General features: G+C 51.5%; 6 protein-coding genes across 6 annotated transcripts; 2 read left to right on the plus strand and 4 right to left on the minus strand.

Moving 5' to 3' along the window:
* Window positions 1-691: 691 nt before the first annotated feature.
* Window positions 692-2032, plus strand: PG998_014252 (uncharacterized protein; the record flags this gene model as incomplete). The annotated part of the gene is made up of 2 exons (XM_066881068.1): window positions 692-1101; window positions 1159-2032. The coding sequence occupies 2 exons, from the start codon at window positions 692-694 to the stop codon at window positions 2030-2032; spliced, it is 1284 nt and encodes a 427-aa protein (XP_066723920.1).
* A 640-nt stretch (window positions 2033-2672) lies between these two features.
* On the minus strand, window positions 2673-3883 carry PG998_014253 (C2H2 finger domain-containing protein; the record flags this gene model as incomplete). The annotated part of the gene is made up of 4 exons (XM_066881069.1): window positions 2673-2729; window positions 2810-3502; window positions 3560-3649; window positions 3698-3883. The coding sequence occupies 4 exons, from the start codon at window positions 3881-3883 to the stop codon at window positions 2673-2675; spliced, it is 1026 nt and encodes a 341-aa protein (XP_066723921.1).
* Window positions 3884-4633: 750 nt separating this feature from the next.
* On the minus strand, window positions 4634-8515 carry PG998_014254 (uncharacterized protein; the record flags this gene model as incomplete). Its single annotated transcript, XM_066881070.1, has 5 exons — window positions 7798-8515; window positions 7723-7747; window positions 6326-7660; window positions 5879-6259; window positions 4634-5811 (listed from the first exon to the last, which is right to left on the minus strand). Coding segments are annotated over exons 1-5 (3186 nt in total), but the record flags the coding sequence as incomplete, so codon positions are not given.
* An 8545-nt stretch (window positions 8516-17060) lies between these two features.
* PG998_014255 (uncharacterized protein) lies at window positions 17061-18226 on the plus strand (the record flags this gene model as incomplete). The annotated part of the gene is made up of 3 exons (XM_066881071.1): window positions 17061-17544; window positions 17880-18048; window positions 18112-18226. 3 exons carry the CDS (start codon window positions 17061-17063, stop codon window positions 18224-18226), a joined length of 768 nt encoding a protein of 255 aa, XP_066723923.1.
* Window positions 18227-18525: 299 nt separating this feature from the next.
* PG998_014256 (uncharacterized protein) lies at window positions 18526-19140 on the minus strand (the record flags this gene model as incomplete). Its single annotated transcript, XM_066881072.1, has 1 exon — window positions 18526-19140. The coding sequence occupies one exon, from the start codon at window positions 19138-19140 to the stop codon at window positions 18526-18528; it is 615 nt and encodes a 204-aa protein (XP_066723924.1).
* Window positions 19141-20276: 1136 nt separating this feature from the next.
* PG998_014257 (uncharacterized protein) lies at window positions 20277-21195 on the minus strand (the record flags this gene model as incomplete). Its single annotated transcript, XM_066881073.1, has 3 exons — window positions 20277-20837; window positions 20892-20940; window positions 20990-21195. 3 exons carry the CDS (start codon window positions 21193-21195, stop codon window positions 20277-20279), a joined length of 816 nt encoding a protein of 271 aa, XP_066723925.1.
* Window positions 21196-21790: the final 595 nt, after the last annotated feature.

Raw genomic sequence — 21790 nt, forward strand, 5'->3', positions numbered from 1 at the left:
AAAGGCGTGTAGCGCGTCGCGTGGTGTAGTATCTCTGCATGATCCTCACAGGATCTCCACGATGACATCTACCTGCGAGTATCATTGGGATACTGGCCTAATGGGGACTGCTTATATCTACATGCTCATTTGATCCTGCTACCTAATGTACCGTATATTATCTTGATTTGGTGCAGTATTCGTTCGCTGCTATTAACGCTGACACGCTTGACTCTGTAAAAAGATTTTGTACTCGGCATGACACTAGACTGGCCCTTAAAGTAGCGCTACCATTGTCCGCAACAGTAAAAAGACTGATCAGCCCTGCAATCACTGTACTGTCATCGCTGAGACTTGAGCATTCATTTTTCGAACGGCTTCTTGTCAGCGCACATGTACTCTCTCAAGCTATTGGCGCTCTCGCTATCATAAACTAGAAATTTATTGTACACTGTATGGACGTATGGACGTCCTTGGCCAGAGCTATTCGTGGACAGGTTTATTGTATCGCCCATTGTACGAGGGGGAAAAGGAGACACTAAACGACCCCGCATCTGGGACGCCCAATTTGTATCCGGTGCAAGCGTCCATTCGGCTGCTCATGATCTGCGACCAGGCGACAAATCGCTGAATTACCAAAACTCGAAGGTTTCAAACCTCGACGCTGATGACGCTAAGCTCTATCCAATAATGTCGACCTCTGTCTGATTAAATGGCAGAAGCGATAGGAATAGCCTCCGGTTTGCTGGGTCTGGCGACCTTTGCACTGAAGTCCAGCGTCGCACTCTCAACTACAATTAGAGATTACCAACATCACCCGAAGCGCGTCCGCGAGCTCATCGAGGAGCTTGATGCCCTAAGCGATGTTCTACGCCTATTGACGGAGACAACTGCCACAGACATAGATCTTTCTTTCCTCGCCATACCACTGCGGCAGTGCGACAGCGCATGCAGACAGTTTGAAGCTGAGCTGAAGAGTTGCTCATCGCGATCCGGCAATGATCGGACAAGCTTCAGAGATTGGATGAAGTTACGGTACATGGGAGATGATATCGACGAGTTTAGACAGATGCTGGGCGGCTACAAATCCACCATCAGCATTGCTCTCAACATCGCGAACCTGTAAGCTCGTCATGTCCAAGTCCGCCTATAAATTCTAACCCCTCCCGCTGTTGACAGTCGCAAAACTAGTGTCACGATTGAGAAACTTGAACACTATCGGAACATCATTAAGACCACGACTGACGATCTCCAAGATCATCTATGTACTATCGACGATAAACTCGAGTCGATCGTTTCGCAGACGGTGACGGAGTCGGATTTGGATACAGCAGAAGTGCAGTTAATGAAGAAGGAGCGTCTAAGCACGCAGCAGTGCCTTGCGCTCTGTTCACAGTTATCTGATCACATCGATCGAATTCAGCTCGGGCACCCAGCGAATCAAGTATCTTCATCAGGGAAGATTACTAGCGACGGCTTGCAGCAATGCAAAGACACCCTCCGAGTGACAGTTAAAATGCTGGAAAAGAACATGCTGAGCGCAGTGGATGAATGCATGGCCAAGTCCAGCATAGCAGGAGATCCAAGTCAAGCAGCCACGGACTTTACTCGTCTACGTGAAGAGTGGACCACTGTCCGCCACTGCATAGATTCCTGCTCTATGATGGATGATGCCCTTAGGGAAAACATCAGTAACATAGAGAACTATGCTACGGGGGATGATGCGATCCAATACATGGTTTCCACCGACGGTAATGTGTTGCATGGCAAGAACCGCGGATTCGGCTTGCGACCCAAACAGGTGGGAGGACATCTCAGTGATGTCTCGCTTCAACATATATCGACGGACATAACTCAGCTATACAGCCTCGCCGCTGGGAATACCACTCCCTCTCGGACGAGCACACCAGTCGTTCACGAGGAAGTGGTGGAGAAACACCGAAGTTCAGAGTATCGGGAACGCTATGGACCAGGTGTGAAGCTCACGTCAAATCCCACACCTAGTACTGACACGTCCTCGTCCTCGTTCATTGGGGGCAGACGAACCAAGTGATTGACCAAAACATCAAGTAGGCTAGGGAGTACAAGACGAGAGCTCGCTAAATGGATGGAATATTGGCCTTGGACGGAAGGTATATGAATGTCATTTTGCTCGCTCGAGACGATCTTCAATTGACCGCTACAGCACCGTCATGGCGATGGTTCCTGCCCGCCCACTTGGTTTCTCTGACTTTACAGTATAGGCCGAACTACTGTTTTTCCTATGCCTTAGGGTCCCCTTGATCTCCTGTGACTGTTATGACTTTTCTACCTAGTAACGGAGCAAGTTTCGCCTTTGATTTACGTGGGCAGCTTGCCTCCTGCCTTGCGAGTGGTATTGCCATAAAGATAGCATAGGCGAAAGTGCACATTCTATCTATCAATCTTGTTTCTCGTAAACGATTTGCGAGGCTTGTGAATTGATGTAACTGCCCTGTTGTTGTTAGGTTCCCTTGCTATTTACTGAGCCCACCACGCCCGCGACTGCACCCGCGCCTGCGCCTGCGACTGCGCCCAAGACCGTCGCCCCTTCTGCAACGCAGCTCCAGCCTCAGAGCCAACAACCACTGTCCTTTCCAGGCGTTCCCAACTTATTCGACGACGAGGAAAGCCTCGGTTCAGGCCCCTTCAGCTCCCCGCCACCGTAGGTCCCTCTACGCCCAGTCTGGGTGTTGTACTGAGAACAAAGAACGCCGGGCGACGCCCAAGAACTGTTGCACAAAGTGAATGAGCTGCTGGAAAATATCAAGTAATCCAGTCTCGTATTTGCCCGACTTTGTATCCCCCATACACCCATGGAGACCTCGTGCGGCCCCTGGCCCTTGCCTGGTTCAACGGTCAGCCCTTGGGCGGAGTTTCGAGCAAGAGACGCTGCCCGAGCAGGATCACCGACGAAAGGACTCCCACATCGAGGCTGAGGGCCTCGAGGTCCTTCTGCAGCGGCGCCGCCTGCATCCGTTTCCTGTGCTAGGATCATCGGGGACATATTTGGCATCTCTGCCGAGGAATCCCCAGCGTGCCCGTCTTGGTCGTGCAGCCTCTCCAATTCCTGGTGCGAGCCGATGGTATCGCCATTGCTCAAGCCAGACGCATCGGATGCAGGATTTGGGAAGGACTCCGCACTCCTGTCGCTTATACCCTCCTCCCCGCCGCCTGGCTGGCACCGATCGGGTTCCAGTGCCGTGGGCTGCGAGGCACCGGCCGTTGCTACCATGCCAGTTCCTATCGCTGCGCCTGCAACTTCGAAGCCATTGGCGTCACCAGCCACCGCATCGCACATTGGAGAGTCGAGACGCTCATTGCATCCCATCGACAATTCTGCCGCCGATCCTTCGGCAACTCCATCGCGGGGCGGATGAGTGGTCTGCGCTCCCTGTTGCACGGCAGAGGATCCATCAATATTGTCCTGCGTCGACGGCGTGCAACCCGTCAAAGCTGTCATGGGTTGCGGGCTTGGATGGCCTGCTCCTTCACTGTGTTGCCTCTGGGATCGCAGCAGTCGGCCTGCCGAGCCTTGCCTCGTATTTCTGGCCTGGCTTACGTTGAAAGATGGCTTCTGCACTGGCCTCGACGTGCGGAAGACTCGAGCCCGTTGTGTCACGCGAGCCTGGCGGCCGCGCAGGCTCTGAACCTATATGCTCAGTCAGCGCGGGACGCCCCAAGGAGCGAATACACTTACCACCTGGTCGAGATCGGGGATTTTCTGGCCGCCGGGAACGTACATGGCCATTTCCATCCGGGCATGGACAATATTCCAGTACATTGTCAAGCTGAACACATTGCACATCTCTCCAAGCGCCAGCACCTTTCGCTGTAGGGATTCCCCAGACTTCCGTGTTTTGTCTTTCTCCCGCTTGTCGTGCATGTAGCGTCTGCTCGGCGCGATTTGAGACGCCAACTTGGCGTTTGGCAGCAACCCCACCTGCAGCGGCTCCGTCTCTGGTGCACCACGATGCTGTTGACCCTAGAATGATCATTCCACAAATAACCACCGTGGTGCTTGCCGCTGGACAAGAAACAACGCCCTCGTGGCTTGTGTGCTGCCATTATTTCCCAATCAACTTCGGCTCTGCAACGCGCGTAGACACCCCAAAAGTTCGTGACATTTTGATCGAAGCATTCGATTGCCATCTCACATTCTGGCTCAGACCAAGAATACCAGTAGCCCGGCCAGCACTTGCACGTCAACGTCGGATGTATTGTGGTTCGGTCACCAACATTTGTTGAAGAATGGGCTTGTGGTTATGGACCAATCACAGCGAACGCCATTGAAATGTATCTTAAGTAAAAGACATAAAAAACAGCTCAATTCTCTTGTCGTTGAAAAAGCAATGTTCAGCCCACCATCTGGTCTGTTCCACCTTCCTGGGGCTTTTGTTGAGTGACCCCATGATTCCTCACGTGAGCTCCTGGGTGAGACAAATGACTTGCCCCAGTGGGGTTTCCTTTCTTGATGGAACACTTAAGAAAATGTCTCTTGAGGATATCACTCCGGGAAAACGTATTGCGACACAATATACACATGTAAGGGCGCTCGCCGGTGTCTGTCCCTGTGGTCAGCAGCTTCGTCCCGTTGGCATAAAGGGTTGAGAGAGGGGGGGGGCTTATACTTACGGCGCAACAGATGGCGCTTAAGATGCTTCGCGTGAATGTAAATGTTGGTACAGTGTGGGCATGGGAACTTGCCGTATGCATCATTTTGCGGGACGACAGTGGCCTTGGGTGTCGTCGCACTCAAAAGAACTGCAGACTGAGACACAGTGGGTAAGATACCGTAACGACGTGATTTGATCATATTTATGGGTTGTTCATCTTCCTGACGGGCAGACTGGTTCTGAGGTATTAGCGGGCTCTGAGTATCAGGAGAAAATATGCCACCTTGGGACATATTGCTTCTATCTGACGGAGGGCTCAAGATATCAGAACGTAAAGCAGGGGTTGGATCCATGGGTTGTGGGTGGAACCTGAACATAGATGGCTGAGGTGACTCGTTCAAAGTAGATTCATGCGCTTGATGAGGTAGACTAAAACCATTCGCCATCTGAGGATAAGCTTGAGGCGGACTACCTGGGCGAAGTGGGTGAGGGACCCTACTCACGGGAGGGGTCATCGGATAAGTGATACTAGGTGTTCTAGGCGTGTGAGGGTAACTGTTGCCTATCAAGGGGATATGAAGGGTGGTATTCGGTTCCAGAAGCGACAATGCAGTAGCCATATTCCCCGTTGTTTCAGAGTCACCCGGCTGCATTTCTGCTGTCCCTCCTCCATTTGCTGAGACAGTGGCACGATTGAGTACATAGCTGAGGCCCGTCTTGGGGTTGAGAAGGGTAGATGGTGCCGGTTGAGCTGACACCCTCTGCAGCACTGCCGCAGCAGTGTGCGCCAAGAGAGACCTTGGTGCGCACCACTGGTATTCGCTGTTAGTCATAGTGTCCACATCCGGGCGGTCACGATGATTAGAGGCGACAGTGCTTCCATTTGAGGATACAATAGGATCGATTGGGGGACCGCCAGTCGAACGCAATTCCTTCATACTTTTTACGAAGCCTGACGCCAGGCCCGGTGAATGATGGATTCCTATCGAGGGAGCCGCGGCGATTGATGGCACGCCATGAGGCAGCGTTTCCTGAGATGTGCTGACTGAAGCTTCTGCACTTTCATGAGGGCCCTCTGGGTTCCCCAAGTTGGCGTCCAATGGTTTCATCCCTTTTGTGTCGTTGAAGAGCTCGGGTCCATGGTAGCTATGGTTGGAATACATCATAGCATGCTGGGCTACGACTGTTTGCTCTTTTGCTGGTGGCAGCTACAGGGTTAGTGTCAATGTGGCCTTTGGTTGATTATGCGTGTGGAGTGGCCGTACCAATGGAGCTGTCACTGTTTCTACCACACGGCATCAAGTAGCCAGAAAGGGTCGCTCTCGTTGGTTCGTCGGCTGTGCAACCATCAGTGCCGTCGTGCGGTGTGCCCTCTTCTCCGGCGCCATATCTGGAATGGAAGTCGGAGATGTCAATAGGGCGTATGGTTATGCTAGGTCGACGGGTACGATACGAGTCCAATTCAAGGCTCTCCACTTCTTTGCTTTGACTGCCGTCTCTGGAAGCCTCAATGTCAATATCGGATACATCAACAAGACCGCGATTTGTGTTAGTGCCGTCATCAACCGACTCGAGGTGTTGGTTTTCATGCTCTTCGTCGGCAGCATTTCCGGCAACGCTGATGTAACCCTGTGCCGGGGACAATCCTACCCATCGAATTTGGCGTCAGCGACAGTACGACACATTGCTTGGGTCAGGGGTAGTACACAAACCCGTGGAAGCCATCAGGCTGTCATTGGATTCAACGTTACATCGAGGCCCGGCCACCTTGAGTCTTTTGCGTTGGTTGGCATATTCAAGTGCGCCGTAATGACCGCGAGCTAGCTTGCTCCCTTCAGTTTCGCAAATAGGGCTGAATGGCCGAAGATCTGAAGCTGCCAGCCAGTTGTACCACGCTGGGGTTGGCATCATCATATCCTTGCGCAGGGGGAAGGTTTGGTCGTCAAGAAACCACATAACCGGAAACCTGCGCTTCGCAACGAGACGTTCTCCATCACGGTATCCCTCGGCCCATTGGAGATCAGTAGCGCTTTGGCGATCGTAGCATGCGGGTATGGACTTTGCCAATTCTGTCTCGAGAAGACTGCCATGCAGCCCAATCGCATCGAAACGCCCAAGCGGTAGTACGACGAGTGCGTGCCAACCTTGTCCGCGCGAGCCAGAACGCCAGTATCCAAGATACGGCTTCCCCTCGAGAGGATGTGTAATAAGTTCACCGCCATTATCCTCAGACCACTCCGGTTCAGTACTCAACCTGGATGCATTGCCTAGCACCTCTTGTTCTCGTGGCGCTGGCTGTGGCTGAGAAATGATCTGGGATGGGGCGGGCGTTTTGCTCGACTCGGGTTTGATGGGTTTATAACCAGCGTCCAACGCTTGGGTAAACGCTGTGTTGTTCTGCTGGGCCTTCGTCGCGTCGCAATTTGATACGCGGAGTCCCATTGTCTGGATGGCCAAAGACCACGAATCGGCATCCTTCAAAGTGTTGATGTCTAGGTGTCTCTTGGGGCCCCGGTGCTCTGCCGCCCGCATATGTCTCGCAGCCCCATGGAGAGGGTTTTGATTGAAATGCAGCCCGTGATCGTCACACCGTAACAAGTACCATCGATCGCTTTCTGGCGGGTATTGTATGATCATATGCTTGTGCAGTGCGAGTCCATCCTGGAACACTTCATCAAAATCGACGGTGTATGGTTCTTCACTCGCCGCCGCCGTCTTTGTCTTCTTCCGTGCGTGCCCAGAGGCGGCCCCAGGACTTTCCTCGTAACATTGTCGATCCCGTTTCGCGCGGTTGTTAGGTGGAGTATCGTTTGTAACGGTTCGGTGCCCAGGCTGGGATGATAACCCTCTCGCAGCCGCCCTTGTATTCTTCGTAGACGAATCGGGCGAAGGGCGAGTCGGGCTGGTTGTCGCGGGAATGGAAGAGTAACGACGCGGGGTCTGCTTACGCGACCAGTACGTGTTGCACCAGGCTGATTGTTTGTAGGTCTTGGCGCATCCACCTCTACCACGCTGGACTGCAACAAGTTGAGTTGGCATGATGCCACCTGCACATTTTCAATCAATGTGTCATTCGACGTTGGTAAAGGATTCGGTAAGGATGGCGAACCTGGAGTGACGGCAATATCGCCAAGCTTGTGGTTGTCAACGTCAGATTCACCTTCATACTGGAACGTTTACTTACCATACGTCGCAAAGAGTGGCTCAAACCAGTCTTGTCAGCTTCATACCCCGCGCTGAGTTGCGCGAGTTTTGCCTGTAGAGCGTTGTACTTGGTATCGACCTTGCGTAGCTCTTGGGCGATCCTATCCTTCTCTTCCTGAAGCGCTTCGGCTTCTTTTGCGAATCTATCCTTCTTCTCCTCGTACGTCGCTTTGAGAACACGCCTTTGGCTATAGTTCTCGAACAGGGCTGCAGTCTCAGGCGAGTCTTCGCGGTCGCAGTCGGGCATCTTTGCTGAAGGGTCGAGTTTGCGAAGATTATAGGCTGCTGCTGGCTAAACAACGAGCGCGGGGTGCTTGAAAGGCTTCATCCAGTCAGGGACGAACTTCAATGCGGTGCACATCAAGGTAAGCTTATATATGGGGTCGTCGGTGAAACGTACACCCAACAATTAACCTAGCAAAGGTACGTGCTGAATTAAAGCATGTGTTACTCGAGCTTTTGAACACTACCATGTCTAAACCCAAATCGGGTAGGACTTCATAGAGGCCAAGAATGTATATGCTAGTTTCAGCGCTTAACAATCTGGATGAGAGCCGATGGTCGCATGTGTTTGGCAAATGTCTTTTTTCCTTGTTTGAGCTAGTTACATACTGTAGTTCATTCAGTCTTCACAATATATTGCCAGCGTTCGACGGGTAGCCGAAATGCATCTGGTCCTACTGGTACTTAGTCCCGGAGTAGCACGGGGTCACTGTACGCTGAGTCTCCCGTGCTAATATTCTATTTCGTACTTTCTATCTCTAGGCATTCGACGTAGCGTACCTAGACTGTCGAGTGTAATACGATTGATTCGTGATGTCTTGCTGCTACATCTTGCTAAAATCCTTGCCAGCTTCTGCTCTTCAGAAATTAGTTGGAAAGCGTCCCATACATAGTACACACTGTCTTACGTAGCTCGCACCATATGCCATGCTGCAATGCACGATTAGTTCATTCCGCTTGTAGTTGTCCTGGTAACAGTTGGTCCTTTGCTAATACAATCAAAAACGGGGTTTTGGGTTGTTTCCACTAAATTGTTTTCTTTGCATGTGGTCTTCGGGTCATACTCCGTTGCCCTACCCCGAATCAATAGCCCAAGATGGGCTGCGGGTGCCAGGACGGCAAACTGGGCAACCTTGGGATGCAGTCAGATCGCATTAGCTTCGCATTAGGGATGCATCATGTGGCTTTCTTATGCGCGCGTCAATTCGTATGCGTCGATGGTTTCTGACTAAACTACACGATTGGGTACCGGCTCAGAGCGGCATCGTCTGATAGCTCGCTGATTGAAGGTCAGACCACTGTTGGTAGGGCCCCGTACAGCGGTTGGCAGGAAGGATTTCGGGCTCAGCTTCTCTTCAGCCGTTTTGACGAAAAGTCCTTGCGCGGTCTGGGGAGGTGCAGTTGGCCCTAATGGCGCAGGGTCGCGAGTTGACTGCGCTTATGTTGCCCACTATTGCGCTAGTGCGCCATTGCTACTCTTCCGACGCTGCACTCCAACAGTAGGACCAACAGGTCTGCAGGCAACTACGAAGTCAGGAACGGAAATAGCGGGCGAGGATCTTCGAGCTCTCAACGGATGCAGCGAAAGGAGAATACGCTGCTGGATGATTCAGGTCCGAGGCGACCGATCTCTATCGGAATGGTACAAGCGGAGCGGGGAAACATCAGGCTTTGTCCTGCGCACCAGAAGATGGGCTGCATCACAAGCTGTCTGTCTGGCGTTCATCACAATTAGGCCAACAAAACTTAGTACCGAAAACAGCCCGTGAGACTCTTCAAGCTTACGCCGCAAAAAGACAGTACTATATGTTACTAGTTGATTATGGTTCCATTCGGAATCGGCGCATTTCGAAAAGGGTACAATGGGAGACTTGGGCGGACCGGAATGGTTGTTCGACCTCCCAGTATACTTTCTGTATAATACTCGGTGGGAATTGTTGGCTCACGCGAGGCACTTTCAGGTCTCTCTAAGTGCGCCGCGGCCAACGCAACACAACAACATCGGCGCTGCTGTTCGCTGGCTTTGCTCATTTGGACCGGCGGCGCCATCAGCAGCTCTGCATCCTGAGGTCTACATCTGCCCTACCGCCGCTTAACGACGCAGAGCAGGAGAGATAACCGACTACGGAAAAGCATTTCCTGATCGCGAGTCGAGCCTCGCAAGATGAACTGCATCCAAGTCACACCGTCAGTACTGCACCGGTATCTTTTTGGCAACTGTAGTTTGAGGTACGAAGCTAATAGGACCGGAAGTAGTTTTGGGTAGCATGATCGGAAACAGGTACAAATAACTGAGTTATGATACTGGTAAGTACGAACCAGAAGGGCTGCATTGAGACTTCAGGGTACAAGGAGCGCATGCTACTATTTGATTACCTGGGAGAACAACCAGATGCATTTCTGCTACTTCTCGTGAACGGGCCGAACTAGCCCAAACCGCAGAGCCATAGAATCATTTCGGCAGCTACTAGGGTTCTACTTACAGCGGTGAAATGCATGTCGTCGGCGAAGTCCAGCATGGAGCCATGACTTGTGCCAGCCAGAACCGACGGCGGGGGAAGACAGCAAGTGTCACGAGTGGTATGGGTTATATGAGCAGTATGGCGGTAGCTACGGCGTGGCAAGCGGACACCGAGGGCATATCATACGTCCACATCGTAGATACTGTCTCGAGGAGAACGAAGCAAAGGAATTAACGAGTGTGGACGACCAGACATGACCGTGAAAGCGCACTTCTACCTCCATCCAGCGCTGGAAGTACTTGGTACTCCTGGCTATGACCCAGGTCTGTTTTCAGACGTCCGCTGGCAACCAACATGTCAATGTGTGTCGGTAGGTGGTACAAGCGCTGCGAGAGCCGCTCCTTCAGTAGACACTGTAATACCGTACGTATATTCGGGACCATAACCACGCCGTCATGGAATTTGACGCGACATGGTTAGATCGGCTGCTAAGAAGCAATTCCTAACCGGGGGAATTATAGCGACGCAAGATGATCAACCCCTAAATGGTAGGTTAGGTGCTGTACTGTACTGCACTGGTCTCTTCTGGAGACTGGGCCTCGAGGTACGAAGCCTGGAATATCAGAGTAGCTTTCGGTAGTATCATCAAGAAACGATGCAAAATGGGTGTGCTTTACCCAGAGGTACGGGAAAGTACGAACTAGAATAGCAGCACGGAGGATTCGGCGTACAGTGACCCCGTGCTACTCCTGGACTACGTACGAGTACGGCCAGATGCATTTCGGCTGCCCTCGAACGCTGGGTATGTCGTAAGGACTGAACTAGCTTACACCAGAAAAATCCTTTGTCAAACTCTTGCGACTGTCGGCTCCCGTTCAGCTTTTCTGGCCGAGTGGGCGGATTCAACCCTCAGGCTCTTCGCGACATAGGTCGCTTCTAGCTGCCACGGTAGACACCGACTTCCAGGAAGGCCCGCTATTCCTGGAATGGCAGGTAGAGACGACCCCGACGCTGAGATGGTGCGAAGCAGTGAGTAGCACAGGTCGAGCACGGTGCAATCATCTTGAAGCGGCTTGCGTCTTTGCTCATGGTGGCTCGGTCACGGCTATGAGCCACCAAGCGACTACAGAGACTACAGGCTACAGAGACAGCTGTCGTCTCCCAATGACCTCCGCCAAGGCCATTAGATCCAGATGGACTTCTTCCGGACGACTTCGAGTGTGACGGCCCTGACAGTGCCAGTCAATCAACTTGATTATGGTAAACACGAAAGCAGGAAAAAAGCCGACATGTCATCCAGGCGCATCATTAGCAAAATCCAATGTCTATTGGGTGACAGACAATCAAAAGGCGGTCTCGCGCACTGGGACGATGCCCAAAGCAGCTACGACCTAAACGACCTAAACAGCTCGACTGCTTGGCGGGTACAGGCCGAACACCCATTGGCCCGTCGGGTGGGGTTAGCACCAGCTGACCTCGAATTAGCGCCATGCTCCGCCCATTTGGTTGGACCTGTCCTGCTGTTATAAAGACCACTTGCCCCCCTTGCGTCCCTTTCTCTGGTGACCCAATCTGTCGGGACACATCCCTCCCTTCGGAATGCCGAGCAACCGACAATCACCGACAATCGAGCAGTAACAACATGCATCACCGAGACGAGATGCAGCGGCTTGGCCAATCCACTCCATCCGACGGCTGCGGATTGTGACACGGTTCATGGAGCTGATGGTCATATCGAAAGGACTACATTATCGAAACAGTTCAGTGTGACGAAGTGGTGGCCCATGGTGGACATGTCTGTCGCAACTCTTCCAACCTGGTACGGAACCTCGCGCCGATTGCCAACGCTAGCAAGGCGGATGGACAAGGGTTGCTGTTGCGAATTGCTGGCCACGGGTGAGCGGCGATCCAGCTCCTGCTCGGTCCGAACGAAGGCGTGTTCGGGGGGTTGGGTTACCCCTCTTCCTGCCGAATGTGGTGCGATTTCCAATGGTGTGTCAGCGCTTATGTCGCGCTAACAGAGATTACGCCTATATTGGGAAGGGTTTGGGAAGTTGGCTCGCGAAAACCAAGGGTAGGACATGCAACAATCAGTTGGCCGCTGGTGATGTCGGGCCTTCATAGCGGGCTCATCCGGTCTTGCCCAGGGTGCTTTACCAGGGTCCGGCAGATTTGCTCTAGGTGTGATGACGAGACGCGGTGCGTTGGGACTTTTCGAGACGTAGGCGCGTGGCAGAAATTCAATTGGATATTTTGCCCACTTACCTGTGTCTTTGCCCGTGATTCGGCGCCTCTGGGAGATCGAGAGGTGCAGTCTTCTTGGCATGCATTCACTTTGCACTGGTGTTCCAAGGGCTAGAGCTTGTTGCTTGCTTGCCCCTTGGACGCTGGGTTCGCCTTGCATGCGTCACCAGGGCGTGCCAGTCACATACCTGGACTATGAGCGGGGAGGTTCTCCGCATCCTCGGCGCTTATTGGAACCCTTAGGAATGCGCATGAACGATCCCACATTGAATGCTCCCACATTGGGTACGAGGATCCGATCAGGTGAACATAATTCCATGCGGCAGGGAAGGCCAACAGCTGTCAAGGTGGTCGAGGAAGACGCCGTGCAACAGGTGTAGGCCAATCCAACGCCTACCCGGTTGCTTGGACCGCAAGAAGTAGTTGGCGAAAGCAACGATACAGAACGAGCTATGATGAGGCAAAGCATGGCCACGGCATTATGTCCTTGTGGTGCTCATTTCGCCTCGCGCAGGCTTAGATGCTACATCAAGCGCGCTGGTTAGACGGACTTCACTCTTGCGCCGAAAGTCGCCTACGTTGTAGATATCCTGCAGACGGCAAGCCTGCTTGAAGATTAAGCGTTTCTCTGGAGAGAATCTGACCGATCGATGGAGAGGGGCGGGGCACTGCTATTGGTATCGGTAGGCTGGTCAGGTCGCTTGGCGCCTCGTATAACTGATTCCTTGACCCAAACGCTCGGGCCGTCACCTTCCAATTGGCCATTAGTCAACAGTCATCGCGCAGGCCGAAGAGTCGTATTGACGCATACTGTACCAGAATTGACATCTACCAGAATGGATATTCACCAGAATGGACTCCACATCCAGTCCGCGCGTTGTACTGAAAACGAAGAACGTCGGGCGACACCCAAGAACTGCTGGACAAGGTGGGTGAGCTGCTGGACAAGGTCAACGGCGTCCAGTCTCAGCTGGCCCACCACAACGAAAAGTAAGTCTATCCCCGCCCTCGTACAGCAGAGTTCTCCTACTCACGCACGCCCACGTCTTGCCAGCTTCACGACTTTGTAGGTCTCCACCGCCGTCGCAACGAGGTAGACATCTGACAACAGGTGCCCGACAGCACACAGAAGGTCGAACATCTGTAAGTCGCCATGTTTCATTCCGGCGCAGGTCGTCCACTGACATCGGGTACAGGTTCTTGCAGCAAACGCAAAGGCTCACGGGCTGGTTGTCGCAGGTGAAAGCCCTGTTTGAGCGATTCGTCCCCGTGGCCGACGCCGACCCCTTGGGCGACACCTTTTTCGATCAGGTGTAAGGCTTCGCAAGAGGATATTGGATATCGGTGGATTGAGCCATTTGTAGACAAGATGGACCTTGGCGTAGGATTGCGATTGTATAAACGAACCTGGCCTGGATGTCTGGATTTGATATCAGCCCAACGCATGTGGTATCTACTCAAGGCTTCTGTCCATTCGGCAGCTGATTTCTGCTCCCTTTCCACTTGGGCGAGACGAAGTCTCTCACGAACGCTCTCCTGCGCTTTCCGTATTTCCTCCGCCACTTTTCGTCTTTCCTCCTCCGCCGCCTTTCGTTGCTCTTCATCTTTTCGCGCCTTCTCTCGAAAATGTTGATTGCCAGCTGTGTAATTTCCGGAACCCTTCCGTCCCTCCTTCTCCCCAGACCTCCATTCCGCGTTGTCTGGTGTAGAATAACATCTCCAATATTGTTTGGAGGTTTTATTTGTTCTGCATTGGGACTGGTCTACGCCTATTTTTTCCAAGGCTAACTTCCATCGGTGTACCGTGCCATCTATTTGTTCCTGGTGTAGGTGACATAGCGTGTGAATAGCTGCCGTCTTTAAGCTGCGCGACGATGCAGCGGCTGCTGGCTTGGTGTTGGCGAGGGTGCAGAGGATGTCGAAACCGTGCTTGAAGGACGCCACTGAATTCATGCATCCAGGGTTTCCACGAGATTTATTATAGCCTGTGCAACTGTGCACACGTTTCTTCGGATGCTTTAACTTGAGTATTGTGTCAGTATCCCATATTCTGGATCGAGACTGGGGTCGGGGCTGATACCACATAGTGGCGGTGGAAGAAATGAGAAAGCTGGAGAACTAACAGAGGAATGAAAAGCATGATGGAGAGTATTTATAGTGCTCTGAGCTTCTCACTAAGCTAAGGGAGGCCCTTACGAGTCACCCCTCGCGAGCCACTTTTCTTACCTAGCAATGGCTCTGATGTAGCGCAGGTGTTTGTATGATGCTTAGCCAGGTATCCGTAGTGCACATGCGGTACGAAACTGGCTTCCAAAATTGGAAAAGGCGAGGTTATCCAGAGGCGGTAAATGGGAGACACCCAAGAGTCATATACACTGAACGACAAGTGTTGGCGCTGACAAGAACGAGAGTGCGTATACTATTGAGGGATACGGCCTTAGTCGCGGATGACTAGATCAGTGCCATCCGCCTCTTATGAGGTCGAAACATCAGGTGAGATGATGTGTGTCTTAGGTCTCTACATGCCAGGGAGGGGGTAGCTCTGGCCTGCCTCTGGCTAGTGAGGGAAGAAAACCCTGAATAGCATCGGCTCGCTGCGCAACATACGAACTGGCGACCTTTAGTGAACTCGTGACGTCCAAATTGGTGGCGACAGGTCTCAGTACCTACATGCTTGCTATGATGGAACGAGGCCCTTTGACCAACAATGCCGTAAAAAGACTTTAGCGGCTGTGTATAGATGATATCCGCCAATGACGTAACCAGGAGTACATTTCATGGCCTCCTCGTCAGCCGAATCTCGGGAGGATCATTTCAAGTGAGCGTCTACACTAGCGTGTTGCCAAGAACTGTAAGTGATTCATAGGTCATAGGATGGTCGATGGTGTAATAAACTGGCTCCAAAGTGGTTATCTCTCAATAGGGCAACTCTAACGCTCATTGTGTTGATTAAGCTCTCCCATAATGTCGTATATCGAATGGCTCAGTATACTGCTGAATGGATGTCTGAAATCCTACCGTATGAAACACCTGACCTTCGGTACCAGCATACTTTCGATCAGTGGGTAAACACAGCGAAGGATTTTTGTCGCTTTGGGGTCAAGGACATTGGAATCCACTGCACATTGAACCTTTTCAACACCGTCACATGAAAAGCTTCCTGCGCCGTCTTTCACGCCGTAGTACTTGCACCCAGAGTGGCCCCATATCTTCGATTCACCGGCTTCCAAGTCAGGCGGCCACCGAACGTCACTGGAACCAATCTCTTCCGGTGCAGCAACAGCCGCTGCTGCGGGCCAAGCGCATATGTCGTCATAGTGATCGGCGAGTTTCTGCTCGAACATAGCCCAGGCCGGATTCTTCTTCACTCTTACTAAGCTCGTCGCTTTCGAGGAAATGAACGTTATAAAAACACCGTTCGTTGGGGCTGGCGGAGGCTCGGCTGTTGTAGTTATAACAACGACGGACGTCAAAGTAGTGTCTTTTTTGGCTCCTTCTGCGTATACTGTAACTGTACTGGCGATCGAGGACGAGGTCGTATCCACCAGAGTGTCTGACCATGAAGAAGGCCAATCCATAGACTGGGTTGCGGAAGGCAGTGATGTAGAGAATCCAAGTGTAGTAGATCGGCTGATTATTGAGCCTGGCTCCGAACACATCGCCATGGCCAACTATATCATCCAAACCAGCTTAGGATTATATGGAATATGTGTCAAGCAGAACACAGTTGACTCAGATTAGGTTTAAGTAGTACTGTACAGTATCACGGCTTGCAACGATTTGATGATATGCATATATTGTTAATGCAGAGAAACGCTGGGTTTGACGCAACATACGTACGGAAAACGAGGAAAAGCGCTCACGGGACGTCATTTCTGTATCTTTGAGCTTCTCACATTAGATAGGGGCGTGAGGGGGCGGTACTAGGAATTGTACAGGAACAACTGCTGATCTAGGTCCGGAATCTATTTCAGCGGATCGAATTTCTGGCTCAGGTGTTTCCTTCAGAATCAACTTGACGAGGATGAATTCTTACGCAATGCTGGCGAGTTGGTTCTGGTAGCAAAGCCCTTCTAAGTGATCTGTATCTGGCTCTGCATCCTTACAGTAGGGGCCCAACACCTACCGGCAATTGTTCATCCGACTCTTTTTGGAAGCTAAGATGAAAAACAGCCCATGAGGACTTTCGAGGTCTCAGCGGATGCAGCAGAAAGAGTACACTACTGGGCTCTATAGTTCCGTTGTGGATCGGGCCTCTACGTAAAGAGCTCAGAATCTGCATAGAGCTGAGCCTGAAGTCTTACAGCAGCGCTTACTGAGTGGAAGGGCAATTTTGCCTCTAAGCGAAAGTGATGCTAGACCAGCTGATTACTAGGGAAATCTAGAATTAAGTCTTCCACCATAATACTTAAACGTGCAGACCGGTCGGGCGAGATGTGGAGTTACATTTCTCTATATAAAAAAATACAGCGAGCCAATCGATATATCAGCAGCAAGCTTCACAAATCGAAACGGCTTACCTATATAAAGCAAAATGCGCCTGGCTCCTAGCGCCGTGTACTTACTCGGGCTTGTAGCTGCCAAGAATCTAAAAAGGCAAGCAAACAACAGAAACGTCAGTGTTGAATATGGCAGCTTCCGAAACGCGGCGGATATATGCGACGATACTAGCTGGAACGACGAGACAATTCCCGAGAAGTCTCCCACCATCTCCGACTGCGAGCAGTTACGACTTGATATGGAGAATGATCGCCGGACACGTAACATGATGTTCCGGGTGAAGAAGGGAGGATTCAACCAGTCGGACCTTCGCGTCGTAGCCGTCACGAGCTATGGGAGTTGCACTTTCGCTTTTTCTCCCAATCCAGGGTCGCATATCAATTGGGACTTTTCCAAGTTCAGCGTGGGGGCTGGGGATGTGGCCGGTATCCTCAATACCACGATCCATGAGCACAACCACAATGGTCATACTGGCACTTTTGGTGTTATGAGATGCCATGACAAGTCCAAAGGTCATGGTGATTCTGATATTTTTTGGAAGGTCTACAACCCTGAGGCTGAGAGGCACGGTGATTAGAGGCGTCCGAGAACCGTTGGAGATGCATCGCCACGCCTATTCAAGTCTATCAGACTCCAGATGTGTCTAAAATGTTTTATCCACACCTGAACCTGCTACATTCTTTATCTATGCCAGGGCTCAGGAGCCGAAAGAAACGACTCACTGAATACACTCCTTTACTTATGTCTACAAATAAGAGCCGTGCCTATATTATCTGACTGCGGTATCATATCGATGAGCTCTCAATGACTGTGCGGGGATGCAATGGAGAAGATTGAAAAGACTCATGCATAGTGGGGACTGTTCCCTTTCCGTATCTGCTCGGATTCTTCGTAGAGGCCGTCCTGGGCCTGACTCTGGATCCATTTTCCAACCTCGTCCGCATCCCGCTCATTCTTTCGGAGTCAAGCAATCTGGACATCTTGTTCGAAGCTCTGCAGAAGCTTGGTTGCGTAACGCTCGGGTTTGTTTATTTCGGTGGGCCATGTTGGTCGGTCCTTCTACCGCGTTGAGCTGGCGACAGAAGTCGGGGTGCCAGACTCGACAAGTTCCTGGCAACCCTCCATATGCTCGGATGGGTTGGACAGCTTGTCGGAGGCGGCCTGCTGAGAACTATGGACTTTAAGACAAGAAACCTATGAACGATACCAAAAGGCTCACTTCATACCGTTCCATGACGTCTGAGCGCCCCAAGTGCCGGAAGAGTCGTTGACCACCGACCCTTGAACCCTTACTAGCGACTCAAACTTCCCCTACAATTCGATATTCGAAAAGAAAACGCACCGCTGTGTCCAAAATCGAGACTGATTTGATTGATAATGTCCTTTCCGACGTCGAGAAGGAGGGGCAGCAAGAGGAAGCCGTGGACACCGGTATTCTTGTGCGGCCCTATTTTTCGCTCTCTTAACCCCACAACATCCAGTCCTTTATTCAGCACAACTTAAACCCGGGATGATTCCCTCCCGCGGTTGTCGGCCTCTGCTGCCTCTCTTGCTGCTTCTTCAACCCTTTCTTGCTTCGCCTCGTAATGAGCAGATACAAAGCAGAAGACAGCCACAGTGATAGCAAAGAGGATCAGAACCGACCCGTAACCCGCCTGAGCGACGCCTCCGTAGTACATCATGGAGTAATACGGGACAACGTCGTTAGCACTGACCCTTTTGAAGGACGGCTGGAGTCCCTGGACTTGGTCGGCAAGGTAGCCCCCGGTCACGATCATGACGAAGGCCAGGACTACCTGAGAGGTCGCGTACGTAGGTAAGATGCTTTCGTGCTCGTGCAGCCACCTCGGGCGAGCCACTATCACGGCGCCGTAAATAGCAAACGCAGCCATGGCGAGTGCCGTAATGATTGTATCAATGAGAATGTTGCTTTGCAAGGACAGAAATTTATTGTCTAGAATAGTAGCCGTAGTGTTGGCATAGTCGGACCGAGCTCGGTCTCGTAAAATAACTGCGAAACGTGCTTGGGCCGAGTTGAGAATTGCAATGGCTAGCGAGAGGAGAGTGAGGAAGAAGATGGAAATCCGAATCCGAATCATATATTTGGAAGACATTTAAGGTCTCTGGATTTTATTGGCAGATTGCGTGGCTAGGTGAAATTCGGTTGTTCCAGCAGACTTGTTAACTTATAGTTTAGAAATAGTTTAGAAATAGTTGAGGCAGGTAGTGAAGTGTGAGGAGTGAAGTGTGAGGAGTGAAGTGTGAGGAGTGAAGTGTGAGGAGTGAAGTGTGAGGAGTGAAGTGTGAGGAGTGAAGTGTGAGGAGTGAAGTGTGAGGAGTGAAGTGTGAGGAGTGAAGTGTGAGGAGTGAAGTGTGAGGAGTGAAGTGTGAGGAATGAGGTATGAGGAGGCTGAGGACTCTATGTCGCTCTCTTTATATAGATATTCCTCATTATATTTGGCTGCCTACTTCCTCTGGAGGCTTCTCATAATGCCACGATTGGTTTGTCATGCTGTCCATGGTTGTGGCTATGTTAAGGAAACGTCGGTAGCTTGCATGGGTCTTCTTCTAATAATCACGATTGCCCATATATTGGTCAACTCTACCCCTATTAGCCTCCCACCTCACTTTGCCACTTTCGCCTCCACTGCCACGTTGACAGAGGCTGGCTGAGGCAGTATTCCTAGGGGCCCAGAAATGGCGAGAGCAGAAAAGGGCTGCTTTCATTCTTGCATCTCAGGAGACTAATAGGAAGACAGAATTTGCCGCACCTCTCAGACTCATAACAGGTGGATGATACTGATCTAGTCAACCGCAGCCACGACCATCTAAGGAAAAATGTCCAAGTTGAGACTACTAACTTGCTGCCGTCTAGTCTATTGCTGGCTCGATCGTTTGAGGACCTCGGGCATGTTGCCTCGGGCTTGATTAAAGAGTTCCCAACGCAGACAAAGCGGCGTAGGGCTCTACTAAGCGAAACACTCTTTTTGGAAGCTAAGTATTCCGGGTTGCAGGGGGATTCTTTGGCCAGTCAGGATGATTGGAGATTTTGCCCTGGCACGATCAGCCACTCAGGTCCTCCACCGTAATGAGACCACCTGAATGTTGCATGTGGGCCTCTACTTTCACTGTCGAAGTGGCCAAAAAGATGAAGAAGAGGCAAAATCGAGACGAAGCAGTAGGATTGTAGGATAGGTGAGTGCCTTCGGAGCGTCGTGCAGTGGTTTATATAAGCGCGTTTTCACAACTCCTATCCACCAGCCGTCAACTCTTCTGTTTGGACGGCTACCCGACACATAGCGCGGCGCCGCCCCCGTTTTGCACCTTTAGTCCTCGAAGTGCTAAATACGTAATCTGGAAAAGCGGTCTTGTGGTTCTTCTTCTCAATCTCTGCCCATTGTTTGAACCGCATACGGGTTTCTGCTGGCTCGAGCAGCCAAAGCTCACCACATACCTTGGAGAAATTCGGCTTGGGGTTCCTGTCGAAATACAGGGCCTTGATCGAGTTACGATAGGCCTTGCGCCACAGCATGAACGCGTTCTGGGGCCTCTTAACCCTGCCACCGTTCGAGGCCTGCGGTTGCTCTTGCCGTCGTACCACCGTGGAACGTTGCACCCAGGTTTCAATGTCGAAAGGGGAAGCGCCTTCAGCTACTCTATCCCAACGTTTCTTAAGTGAGACGGTGTCTCCCAGTGCTGGAAGATATGGTGGTTGCCCGCATATCACTTCATCCCATGCCTTCGTTTCGGTGTCTAGCTGGGTACAAGGAAGCATAGGTGAGACTTCTATGGTAGGAGTGGGTGGGGAACTCTAGATCGCAACAGTCAGATTGTGTGGCCGGTGTCTGCAACATTAGGTACATACTGGGCTACTGCGATCAAAACCGGTTTCCCAGCTAGAGAAGTCGAAAAAGCTGTTAATGCCATCAAGTGACTGCTGCCAAGATTAGTACTAAAGCTCACCACGAGGTTGTGTCTTCACGACCGGCAAGCCATACGTATCCTTCTTCGTCCTTTGTATAGGTGCTTGGAATTGGTGGATGATACAGGGGCGTCAGGCAGAGAGGAGAGTGCGGCATTGCAGGATCGCAGTGCAACAGCAGCCCATCAGTTTCTTGTTCTATTTCCTCGCACTTATCGTGGTGAGCCAGTGGCTGCGCCTGGTACATTGTGAGCGGTAGTGCCTAGCAACCTGGAGAAAAGAATGTGCTAATTATGTCAGCCTTGTTGTTTTGTCGTTTACTGAGCTTTGTCTTCTGCAGAGCGCTTGCTTTATTTGTATGTGGCGCAACAAATACATATAAATGATCACAGTGTGCTCATTCTACCCAGGTACTTGCAAGCAGGCTTAACTGACAAGACGATGTAGGTGGACAACTCTCCGAAGGGGCATAAATGATTGTTCTGGCTTCATAGTTTCTCCCTTTCCGATGCTATCCTATTCGCGTCCAACGTCCCACAAATAATAACACCGATCCTGGCGCCGAACCTTTATGTACTCCTCATGCGTACTGTATTTGGTTACCGCGTATCGTTGAATCTTCCCAGCCGCTCCGCAAATGGCGTTCTCCACCAATCCAAAAGGGCAGCAGTACTTGTCGGCGTCTTCTTGGAAACTGTTTAGGCTGGGGATGACTAGATTCCAGTTCATGGGGAGCTTGGAAGTGACCCCTATCTCCCTTTATTATGCCCAACTTGAGCACATAGCGTATATGGGACCCACTAACCTTGGGACTGCGCGCAGTTTATGAAACATATCGACAA

The sequence above is a fragment of the Apiospora kogelbergensis genome (assembly GCF_038363985.1).
Source record: "Apiospora kogelbergensis strain CBS 113332 chromosome Unknown utg000010l_segment0_segment0, whole genome shotgun sequence".
NCBI classification, from domain to species: domain Eukaryota; kingdom Fungi; phylum Ascomycota; class Sordariomycetes; order Amphisphaeriales; family Apiosporaceae; genus Apiospora; species Apiospora kogelbergensis.